The sequence below is a fragment of the Sorex fumeus genome, unplaced genomic scaffold (assembly GCF_029834395.1).
Source record: "Sorex fumeus unplaced genomic scaffold, SorFum_2.1 ptg000003l, whole genome shotgun sequence".
Taxonomy (NCBI): domain Eukaryota; kingdom Metazoa; phylum Chordata; class Mammalia; order Eulipotyphla; family Soricidae; genus Sorex; species Sorex fumeus.
This window is the reverse complement of record NW_026606060.1, coordinates 46,123,657-46,136,189: the sequence shown is the minus strand read 5'-3', so window position 1 is coordinate 46,136,189 and position 12,533 is coordinate 46,123,657. Positions and strand designations below refer to the sequence as shown.

Sequence of the window (12,533 nt, the reverse complement as noted above, 5' to 3'; positions counted from 1 at the left end):
TCTCTCTCTCTCTCTCTCTCTCTCTCTCTCTCTCTCTCGCCCTCAGTTACTATATTTAATCATAATTTATTTTGTTTCATTTTGGAGCCATACCTAGTAGTGCTCAGAGCTTCTTCTTGGCTCTGCACACAGGGATAAATCCTGTAGAGCACAAGGGACCATATGTAGTGCCGGGGATCAAACCTGGGTCAGTCACATGCAATGCAAACGCCTACTCCACTGTACTATCTGTCAAGCCCCAACAGCAATTATTCTTAACCAAATAGGGAATATTTTTGTTAGCCTGCTTCTCCTGCACTAAGACAGTGAGAAGAGAGAAATAATAGTTTTGGCTGTGGAGGGCCAGGGAAATAGCTCACACGTAGCTCACGCTTTGGGGCTACTGTCACAAATTGCCATAGACTGGGTGGTTTCCCCAGTGAACAGACCTTCCTCACAATTCTGGTGGATGGCAAGCCCCTAATAAAACAGCTGCAGACACAAATGTGGTGGGAGACTGACCCCCATCTCTCCCTGTGCCCTCACAGGGCCCAGAGCACAGCTACCTATCTTTCCTCTTCCTGTCGAGCACTCATCCACCCTGTTCATGAGAATCCTATCTTCCCCACCTTGTCATTTCCCAAAGCCCCCAACTCCTAAGAGCATCACTCTGCTGGAGGGTAGGTGCTCCACAGAAGAGCTGCAGGAGCCAGGCCCATCCCTGCAGTGCGCCATCGAGAGAGATCACCAAAGAGATCTTCTGTTTGGCCATTGTGCCCATGGCCACGATGCTGACACACTTCACTGACGAGCAACAGTGCTGCATCCTGTGATTTGGCAAGATGTAGGGTGTTCTGTGCTATAAAAATCACTGAGTGGGGGCCTGTGAGGTAGTACAGGTGTTAGAGCATAGCCTTGCACACAGTCAGCCCAAGTTTGATCCCTGCAGACACATAAGATCACCCCACAATCCCTGAGTGCAGAGTGAGGAGTTAGCCCTAAGTACTGCAAGGTATGGCCCCAAACAACCAATACCCCCCCAAAAAATTCACAGACCACTTTCTACTATAACATTTGCCCAGGAAGTTGGTCCACTCTACACTATGGAAAATTCTCAAGCACACAACAGGCTGTTCTGTTAGTAGCTAAAGGCAGAAGTTAGAAATCTTTGTTCCCCCAAATGGTAAGTCGTGGCCACACAGATTTCAGACTCCGTAATCTTGTGGTGAAATATAGTGGGTAAATGGACTAGTGTAATTCGTCCCCAACTGAAGTGATGGCGTGACTTTTCACGTTGTTGGCATGGTATCTTAAAGACTGTGTTGATCTTGTTATTTTTAAATACTCTTTAAGGGGATTAGGTGGGTTAGGCACTTGCCTTGCATACACTGCTGACCTGAATTTGATTCCTGGCACCCTACATAGTCCCCTAAGAACTTCCAGGAGTAATTCTGAACACAGAGTCAGGAGTAACCCCTGAGCATCACTGACTGTGACCCAATAACAAACAGAAGAAAAATGCATGTTAAGACTCGTTCCTGGTTTGGTTTCCTCCTAAAAGAAATGCCAGACGAGGATGTGACAGCCAACTTTGAAACTCTATCTTGCAATAATAGCATGCTACTTGTTTACGGAATTCCAGTTCCATTCTGAGTTATTTTTGACAGGGCATGGCAAGTCATGTCAACATACAGGGCATTAGTGAAGAATATCTTCACTTCATTTTCTTTTATGTGTTAATTCTTTAATTGCTTGCCAATCACACAGCTCCAGAGAGTGAGGGACATGAAGTTCTTGCTGGGGTGGGGGGGAGGTGGGACATTTGAGAAGCATTTCTGGCATTGATGGGTGTACGTGGAACATTGTATTGCTGACAGGTTATTTTAAACTGTGCAATTAAAAAGTAATTAGAGTAACTAAAGCATTGAGGGCTTTAGATCTATGACAACTGCAAAAAAAACATAAATGAGAATATTAGAAGATTTTTTAAAAATGCAAAACTCAGTGAAACTTCCTGCTTTTTAGAATATGGATCCAAAGAGGTTTCTAGCAGCCTTTGCAGCAAAGTGAAGCTCCGTAGTTATTTTGTGCTGCAGGACAACTCTGCTGAAACCTTTCCTCACCTGCCTCCCACCAGTTATTTTTAGAGGCAGGTCAGGATGATGGGACCAGCAGGGAAGAGAAGCTTGAAGAAATGCTGGAAATGAGGAGTCGGCATGCCACAAAATGATGTTAGTGCAGCGCAAAGTGGGGTTAAGCGGGGCTGCAGTGCATAGTGCATGGGAAAGAACCTTGAGCACTGTAGTTATACAGGCCCAAATTTGTGCTCAGCCACACCACCTGTTCTGTGTAAGGCACTTTACACTGAGTATCAGCTCTCTGCCCCCCTAATTCCCCACTCCTCCCCCCCAAAAAAATAAATAACAGTGATCTCTGCACCACCCACTCATTAACTGCACAGGGGCTAGAGCCAGGAAAGTAATTTCCACCAGACCCTGCCTCCAAATGGCACCCCAGCTTTGAGTGTGATGGCTTGGAAGTTCCTGATGACATCCCAACACCTTGGCCTCCATCAAACCTGCAACAAACCTCCATCGAACCTCAGCTCAATGCTTCTGTCCCCACCTGTGTACCGTGGTGAGTGCCACAGGAGGGGCAGGGCACAAGATCCTGGGCACTACCCTGGTGAGGAATTTCCAGCACATGCTGGAGTCAGAGCTCCAGCCTGCAGCAGGTGACAGGTGATCTGTTCGGCATGTCAGGGAAAAGCACTGCCAGGCAAAGGTGGAGGCAAGGAACTGAGACCAGAATGGGTGTAGTAGTTACTGTGTCTGCCCAAGTGTCTGTCTCCCAGACTGCTTCTGCATACAGAAGCAGTTCTGTATGCAGAACTTAATGGGTGAGAACCGCTTCTCCAGGGTAGAACTAATTGAGGTTGTTTTCAATGCAGTGAAAATATTTCTGCGGGACCCGGGGTGCCTGCACCCATGGACAGTACATTGAATCACTTTGGAAGTCACCCCTCTAGAGTGTTCTAAAGCATGGCTCAGCAGCAGTTTCACTGTGCCCTTGCCTTGGCTCTGATATTCTGTCTTGCAAAGGAAAACAACGGTCATTTGTGTCATTTCCTCCAGAATATAATTGCTGAGCATGAAATTCGCAATATCTCCTGTGCTGCCCAGGACCCGGAAGACCTCTCCACGTTTGCTTATATCACAAAAGATTTGAAGTCCAATCACCACTACTGTCACGTGTTTACTGCCTTCGATGTGGTGAGTAACTGCCCTCTGCGGGCAGGTGAGCTGCTTCCCTCACCCTGTAGTCATGTTTTTTGAAAACCCAATTTGCAGTTACCTTATGAGCTTATTTTGTTTGCAAAGTTATGAAAGAAGATCTCGAGGCTGGAGAGATAGCAGACAGGTTAAGGCACCTTTGCCTTGCATGCAGCCCAATCTCGGTCAGTCCCCTATACCACATATGGCCACTTGACCACCCCAGTGGGTCACTCCTGGGCATATAGAACACCAACCTGTGTGACCCCAGACATTCCCCACAAAGAAAAGAAAGGATCCCTAGTATAAGACTTTTTAAAAGCTCAGCTAAGCCTTTTCTGTATCTTTGCTTATCCAGGAGATGTAGAATTCCACTTCTTTTTTTAATAAAGTTGTTCACAATATTTGATTACAGTTTATATTCAAACACCAATACCACCATGATTACACCTTCCCACCACCATACTTCCATCCTGAATCCCAAACTCTAACCCCCAAACAGAGCCAAAATAATTTATTTTGTATTTCTTGTTATGAATAATCTGCTAAAAATGAGACCAAAAAAGTTTCTTAGAGGAAAGTGTATGAAAATTGTTGTTTTTCACCCAGGAGCCATTAAGCCCTTCTATAAGAGATTAGTAACCTGTTGTTCAAGGTTGAGCCTGGTGTGCTTTTATATGTATACATATATATATGTATATATATATAATATCTGTAAAAATATATTTTCCCCTAAGATTGGTTGCCTTCTACTTTAAACGCCATCAAATGTGGTATGCTACTCTTAGTATTTTGGTGGTGTAAAGTATGAGATGTCTAGGAATAGATTCACTCATGGGTGAGGCCCGTCCAAGCGTGTGGAGAGCAGCCATGAGCCAGGCGGCAGTTGAGTTCTGGAGGTTTTTGGCTGCCAGAACTGGATCCCTTGGGTTGGGGAGGGGTCTCACCTGCCCCCCTCCGGGTTGCCCTAAATGAAACAACCTGGCACGGGGTCTGGCAGCATGGCTATGGCGTATCGAGAATTCCATTTCTATATGGAATCTCAACTGCCATGGTTCAGCTAGGAGCCTCACTTTCTGGGTTTGAGGAATTCCTTTCTCTGGGTCCAAAATTCAGTGAATGTCTTTCCGCCTCCATTTTTCTCCACTGCTTCTCCGGTAGCTATTTCTAAGCACTGGGGCATAGTAGTCTGTATGGTGAGAAAGAAAAATTAAATGTTGGTACTTCATACAGTTTTCCATACTGAATTAGAACCAAATTAGACACCTACGTATTCTCGTTGGAAACACTAAGGTTTGCCCCATTTGTTTACTCAAGTAGTCTTATAATGAGGTTCTTAAGGTATTGCACCACTGTTTTATCATTAAACTAGCCCATTTTTCACAAGCTTGGGAAATTAAGGGGATTCTAAAAAGCACTTAACACGCCTTTTAAAAGGCAATTAATGTTCCTCTACATAAGTAGAGCTATCCATTCCCTCAAAGTGGTACATGGCACCTGAGAGATCTCTGATACAGCATATTAGTCATTCTGCTTATGAAGCAGATAGAACAAATGTGGTTATAACCATGTAATAAGTTTGAATCAGAAGAATTAAAATTGTAATTTCTATTCTGCTCTGCTCAATGCATTCCAAAATCACCCATAGAAATTGCGGTATTCTACATCCACAAGAGGCCAGCCCACAATCAGAGAGTTTCTGGAGAGTTTTTTTTTATATATAAATGCTACTGAAATTGATTGTAAAGTTGTCAGATCTAGCAAACTAGTTATTTGTATTATCTTGTAAAATTATCTCATTGAATATTCACAGTAACTCTGTACGGACTAAATGGAAGAATTTACTAACTGGATACCTTCCCTTTTATGAATTGTCACATTAATGTAACTGCACAGATGCACTGTGATGGTATAATATGTGTACAGAGAAGTTTCCCAAGTATTTTGATAAACAAGACTGGCACACTTAAGTTTTCATCTATAGGAGAATGTTTCAATAAATACTGATATACCCCACAAGGCATTATAACGCCAAAAAAAAGAGGCCAGCCCAGAGTTCAGTGCTTAAAGCTCTCTTTATTTATCCCGACAAACATCCATGAATCATAGCCCACTGTCATCCAAAACTGATGCCCTCCTAAGGTAAAGGAAGGTGTTTGTACCTAGCTGCTTATGGCTCTTCCCTTCCAGTTTCTGAAGATTGAAAGCAGGAAAGAGGGACGAGGGATGTGGCTCAGTAGTAGAGCACCTGCCTTGCATATGTGAGGCTCTGGGTTCAAATTCTGACAATCAAAAAAAGTATCTGAACTCAGGAGAATGTTCAGGAGGCTTTTAAAATTTTCTTCTATTGGAGAAGACATGAGGAGAAGAATATGAAAGAGGTGTGTGGCAATGGTAAGTACTATAGAATAGAGCCCGGACAAGCCACTCTGAAGATTCCTGGGAGGGTGGGGGGGGGGGGGGGGCGGGGGGGGAGCAGGCATGGTGCTGGTTAAAAGCATTCTAGTTGGGGTTTCCAGGGACAGGGAGCAGGAATCGTCAGGGATCTTAAACACTGCTTGCCATCTTTGTGAAGTGTGATTGCTGCTGCAAACAGCAGAATTCCTTCTGTCCGTGCACATGTATTACTGGTTTTCATGAAGCACTTTCTCTGTGGAGTCCCATCCTGACTCTGCTGCCTGCTCTCTGATCTTACACGAGCCGCAGGACTTTTCTGAATCCAGATCTCCTGTAGGGAGCTAACTGCTGTGGTATGTTGAGCCTCACTGGCTCTCATCAGGACTGAAGTGAAAGGAAGGAATGCAGGGAAAGAGCCTCCTAAATAATACGTATATTCAGAGTTAGTTGCATCCCCACCGCTTCCCTTCCCTTGCATACTAACATCACAGTGGACAGCCTGGCTGTTCCCCTGCTAGATGGCATAAGAAAGATTGGCCAGACATGTATTGACAACCCAAGTTCCCCTCCCACCGCCCCTCCAGCCCTATAAAAGAACTGAAGAAAATAGATGCAATAAGTACATAAAATCTGCACTGTAGCACTGTCCTCCCATTGTTCATCAATTTGCTCGAACAGGCACAAGTAACATCTCCATTGTGAGACTAGTTGTTACTGTTTTTGGCATATTGAATACGCCACGGGGAGCTTACCAGGCTCTGCCGTGCGGGCAGGATACTCTCGGTAGTTTGCCGGGCTCTCTGAGAGGGACAGAAGAATCAAACTCGGGCCAGCTGCATGCAAGGCAAATGTCCTACCCACTATGCTATCGCTCTAGCCCACATAAAATCTAAGTGAAGAAAACAGAAAATGTTGACTGCAGGCATATATATTGGCATATATTACTTTTCTGCAGTGTTTTCATTGAATGTCTTAAATATTAATTTTCCAATACTTTTCAGCCTTGAATGTTGCAGCATTTCTTTCTAAATGGGTTTTTAAAAATATAATGTATAATTTGCCTTGATAAGAGTATTCCAAAACATTGTTCTCCGTGTGATCTAAAAATCATAGCTCGTGCCCTCTGTCCCCTGGAGTTTTTTCAGCTCTGTAATTATGATGCAGATTTACTAAGGTGATATGCAGGTGGTAGGAAAGAATCAACATTTGTGTTTTAGGACCAACATGATATCGGTGTCCCTGATCCATTTAGGAAATGTAAAGTGTCGCCTCACCATTTATCTTTTCACCCATATGTTTAAGATGTTTGATTTGCTAGCTTATAATTCTGGTATCTCTTCCAAAAGATTTTCATCTCACACCACCAATCCACCATTCTAATCCTCTTTAGGTAAGCACAGTTTGTCCACCTCCAAAAATAGTAACACAGGCGACCAGCCTTGACCCGGGCCTTTGAGCCATTTTGAGATGCAACAAGCTTTGCTTGCACCCGAAAAAAGCTTCTTTGAGTGTAGATTTTGTCTCTTTATCTAGGACACTTCAATATTCAGTCCAGTCCTGAAACGTTACAATTCTTTTGATATCAATCAGTCCCTTGGGCTGCACAAATGGCAAAAAGGAAAAAAAGAGTGAGGGGTGAAGAAAAAGAACTTCTCAAGTGCGCATTCAATCTTTTCGCAGATATTTATGAGTGTATAAGTATTTTTATTGCAAAGTTAGTGATGCTTTTGGCCTTGTAACCTTTTGTGAATCACATGATTTTACTTTTACTTTTTAATCTATCATCAAGAAAATCTGGTGATATTTAGGCTATTTCTGGTTACAGAGAGTGAAATGGGAAATTCAGAACATTCTCCCATAGGAGCCCCGGGGCCTGGGAAGGGAGATGCAAACCGTCTGAGGAGCTGGCATGCACATTTCTCACGAAGCACATACTGGTACTTACTGCAGGACTGTGCCAGGCCTTTGCTTGTCTCCCACGTGAACTAGGGGTGGAATACCTCGTTTTCCAAGCTCATTTGACCTTGTTAGGAGAGTACCTCATACCGAGCACTCAAGGAAATGTTATCCTTTAGGATCTCTATGCCTGTTTTACTACTTAGAATCTAGGCTAACTTCCGCCTGTGATGGTTTCTATTTTAGATGACAAGAAGATGCAATAAAAGGACTAGAGCAAAGATGGAAATGGGGTCTTCCCTTCAAAATTAATATTGATCTTTTATCTAGCATCAGACCTAGCATGCATCTTACAGGTGATTACTTTCACATAGTTAGCTAAGAAGCCTCACACTCTTCCCAAATGCCACCTTCCACGCAGTCAGAATTTACCAGAGAAGAAGGAACTGAAGGGACAGGTGGAAAGGAAGGACCAGGACTCATGCTTTACATATGGGAGGCCCAGGAACAAACCCCTGTTGCTACGTGGTCCCCTGAGCACTTCGGGGAGCATCTCCCAAGCAGTGATCCAAGGGTAACACCTGAGCATCCCCCCCCCCAAAAAAAAACTCGAAACATAGAATCAACCTTTTTCAGGCAAATCAACCTTTCTCATTTGTCTGAGAAAGGCTCCCTAGCTCTGTCTTATAGAGGGCAGAGGGGACTGCAGTGACAGCTTCCCCCTCCCACCCCTAACCCCCCTACCTCCCACCCCCCCACCCCACCTCGGTAGGTAAGATTTGGGGCTCCTCCTCCTCTATGCATTATACTCCATTCACCAAGATTATTAAATAACAAAATTAAAATAGGTAAATTAGAATGATCTAGTGAGAGTATGGGATTTATTTTTAAAATCCAGAAAGAACTTCATTCAACAGTTGTAAAATATGAAAGGCTTATTTTAAATAACGTTAAAAGCCATGACTGCTGCTAGACCCCAGCTAATTCTCACTTCTCTAGAAAGTGCGTGTTTGCAGTCTTTGATATTTTTAACCAAGCTCTCCCCATCCCTCTAGCCCATCTTTACTTGGAACTGCCAAGTTCTGTAACCTGGGTGTGTGGTGCTTGGCAGGACCTGGACCACTGGGGGAGTGGGGGTGTAGGGAAGGTGGGAGTCATCAGTCTGGTGGGTGGCATCGGGGGTGCAGAGCGCAGATCTCCTTGACTGACTCCAACCAGAGTGGGCCCTGGTGGCTTCTGCTCCGGTCACGCAGGCTAGGGCACCTGCAGGGTCGCCCCTGTGAGAGCCAGTGTTGGATACAAGATGCAGCCAGCAACTCCATGGCAGCCCGAGCACAGGGTGACGAGTGCATTGTCATCATGACAGGGCTGCAGTTTCATTCTGCTCTGAGCTGCTTGCTTGCTTTTTGCATCCATCAGATAAAATGACAAGTGCCGAGCCCTTCCTTCTTCTTCTTTTTTTTTTAATTGAATCACCTTAAGATACAGTTACAAAATACAAAGCTGTGGTTGGGTTACAAACCCATGGTTGGGTTTAAGTCATACAATGTTCCAATACCCATCCCTCTACCAATGTACATTTCCCAAAACCAGGGTCCCCAGTTTCCCTCCCAAAGCCCACCAGCCCTTCTCTTTGGGGTCACCCCTGTGGGTGCTCAAAGGGCTACACCTGGCACTGTCTTCAGGAGCGCCCCATGATGGTGCTTTGGGGAAACTATAATGTGGTGCCAGAATCAAGGTTGGAGGTTCAGCAAGGCAAGTGCCCACCTCCTGGACTAGCTCCCTGGCCTTATCTTTTGAAAAATAGTTTATCTCTGTTGTTGAGCAGTCATTGACATGAAACATGGGAATCATTTCAGGTTCACCACACAATCCTTGGATGTAGACATGTATTGATGAAGTGATCACAGTTGAGTTAGCATCCATCACCATCCGGAGCTACCCAACATTTTCTCTTGTGCTGAGGTCACTGAGATGGACACCCCATGATGTGTGGTGGCTCTCTCTAGTCACCTGACCACACCTTACAGCCCAAGACGTGTTGATGAATGATGAGGACTGTGTCCCTGGTACCCCCCTTCCCCCTCCACCCACCCTTACTCCTCTCCTACTCCCACGTTGCCCATCACCCTTTCTCAAATACTTAGATTCTTTCTGCAGAAGAATTAATGGTTCCTCACAGAAAATATATATGGGTTATATTGCAGAGGCTGAACCAAAAGGTGCTCGAGAATTTTGGTGGTGGTTTTGTGAAGGCTGGAGGTTTTCTGACAATGACAAAGTTGGGGGAAAGGGGTATGTGACCTCTTTTGTGCCGTTTCTCTTTTCTCCCCCTAAAAATGACCCATAGCCTATTAGATTATGACACTAGGAAAATTGATGGCAGCATTAAAAAAACATTAAAGTTCAAGCTGGAGTGATAGGACAGCAGGTCAGGCACTTATGTTGTCTGAGGCCAACCCAGATTCCATCCCTGGCACCACATGTGGTTCCCTAAGCACTCCCAGGAGTGGCCCCTGATCACATAGGTAGGGATAATCCCTGAGCACCACCAGGTATAGCCTAAAAGCCAAAAAAGAAAACAAAATAAAAATGATAAATGTTTGTCAAGTCCTTAAGATTGGACTGACATCCCTTCCCTTGGCTATCTGCCACTTACAAACAGCAAGGGACTATAAAGTAGAATCCATCCCCAGGGTTGTGCGGTGACTGAAATTCATCCTCGAGGGGTTGCAGTAGGGACCAGTTCCTGGGAGCAAGAGAAGGCCCTGACTAAATAGGAAAGGCAGCATTGCCAGCCTATAGCCCTCCCACACCACCATATGCACCTTGCAGAAGGTAAGGAATGAAGGAGAAGGGGGAAGGGGAGGGAATGAGAAACAGAAAGGCAGGAGGAAGGGAAGGGAAGCAGGAAGGAAAGGCAAGGGTTAGGAAGAGAAGAGTAAGGAATGGGCAAGTAAATGGAAGGGGGAAGGGAAGAGGGAAGGGAAGGGATGTGAAGAGAAGGGGAAAGGTAGAGAAGGAATGGAAAAGAAGAAGGAAAAGAGAAGGGAGGGGAAGGTAGGAAGGCAGGAAAGCAGGAAGGAAAAAGGAAGGAAGGAAGGAAGGAAGGAAGGAAGGAAGGAAGGAAGGAAGGAGAAGGAGGGAGAGAAAGAAGTAAGAAAGTTAAGTAAGGAAGTAAGGAGAGAAGTAAGGGAGGCTTTCAGGGAACTCAGTTGGGTAGAAGTTGGGAGATCCATAGAGTTGCAAGAAAATCCCCATCTGGAGGTGTACCAGTAACAACAGTTCTGGGGTGCCATTCCATTGAACTTAGGGCCTTGCACATGCGAAGCATGTACTCTATCACTTGAACTCTTTAGCCCGAGAGATAGTACAGGAGGTAAGGCACTAACCTTGCAATATGGCCAATCCTAGTTTGATCCCTGGCACCACATCTGAGACCCAAAGCACTGCCTATAATCATTCTTGAGCACAGAGCCAGGAGTAACCCCCGAGCACCATGGGGCATGCTCTGATTGAAACCAACATTTGAGCTCTTTCCATGGGGGGGTGGGGGGATTTACTTTTCAAGAGTGATGAAAGGTTGAAGTCTAGCAAATTTCTCTCCTGCGTACCGTTTTCCCCCAATATTAGTCAAGTAAACAGGATTAAGACCAGGCAAATGGTTCAAGTAGTAGAACACATGTTTTGAAAGTACAAATACAGAGTTCATTCCCCAGCACTGCCTCCCACCTCCAAGCACCATCAGGAGTTGCAAGTATTTTAGAAGTTATGAATTGTTGGATAACACTGGGTTGTCCTTGCTGCTTGGGCCATTCCCATAACAGTGCAGCTGAGGCACACCCAATTCCATCAGGCACTAATAATTCTATTTTTTTTTTCCTTCGGGATCTGTGGATCCCGCCCTCCATGTTGTTCTTCTCTTCAGCTGAATGCTGTCAATATGGCGCTGGGGGGCGGGCTGTGGGCGTGACTTCCGGAATCTGAGGTTACCTGGGAGTTGCAGTCCCGGCAGATTTGAGGAAAAGTCCAAGTTCCCGCATACTCGAGCTGTGGTTGTAGAGGCTTCTGGTCACCGGGGTTCCATCTGGGGGAGGCGGGATGCGGTACCTACCCCATCTGGGGCTTCCCGATGATCTCGGCTCTTTTTGGAACCTGTTTTTTTTTTTTCCTTCGGGATCTCTGGATCCCGCCCTCCATGTTGTTCTTCTCTTCGGCTGAATGGCACTAATAATTCTAAATTGCTTTTCTCTTTCCTTTATGTTATTTGTATGGTTCCGGGATCTGGATTTTATAGTCTCTGAGTCTTGGCCGCTGATGGGATTACACGGCGCCAGGGGGCCAGGTGGTGGGTGTGACCCCCGCCTACTGGAATTTGGAGGATCTGGGTGGAAGAGGCTCGACTCCAATTCGAGTAGGCTTGGAGGTCTCGGCCCTGGAACCCGCGTGGCTTTGTCCCTCAGCCAGTACCTTCATGTGTGCGGAGAGTGGTCTCAGCATGGTGGTGGCTGGTCCTGGAGGTCTTCGGCTGCCGGAGCCCTGGTCGGGGCGGGGAGGAAAGCTCAACCCGCTCCCCTCCAAGGGGCTCCGGGAAGGAACACCCAGGCACGGGTGCAGAGACTGCACTGTTCTCGTCCGGGATCTGGATCTTAACAGAACTTTTTTTTTTTTTATGACATCTTATTGTCTTATTCCTACTTTGGACAAACTTGCAGGCTATCGAATGTAGCCTGCCCACAGGGCAGAGTCTGGCAAACTCCCCGTGGCGTACCAAATATGCCAAATACCAGTAACAATGATGGGTCTCATTCTCCTAAATAGCCTTGAATATAATCTCAGGGCTAGGATGAAAGAGACGTTACTGGGGCCTGCTCAAGGCAATCGACGAATAACAGGATGATGAAATGAAATGAAATGAAATGAAATGAAATGGTTTATTTAGCAATATCCTTCTTGTATAGACACAGAAGACAGTTGATGCTGTGCTAT

General features: G+C 45.5%; 1 protein-coding gene across 16 annotated transcripts in view; it reads left to right on the top strand.

Moving 5' to 3' along the window:
- Positions 1-12,533, top strand: part of ANKS1B (ankyrin repeat and sterile alpha motif domain containing 1B) — a 1,250,258-nt gene that overhangs the window by 1,221,944 nt on the left and 15,781 nt on the right. For all 16 annotated transcript variants that reach the window (XM_056114313.1, XM_056114308.1, XM_056114302.1 and 13 more), the window contains one exon: positions 3,114-3,251. In XM_056114313.1, coding sequence (XP_055970288.1) covers positions 3,114-3,251 — 138 coding nt within the window. The remainder of the gene's footprint in view (positions 1-3,113; positions 3,252-12,533) is intronic.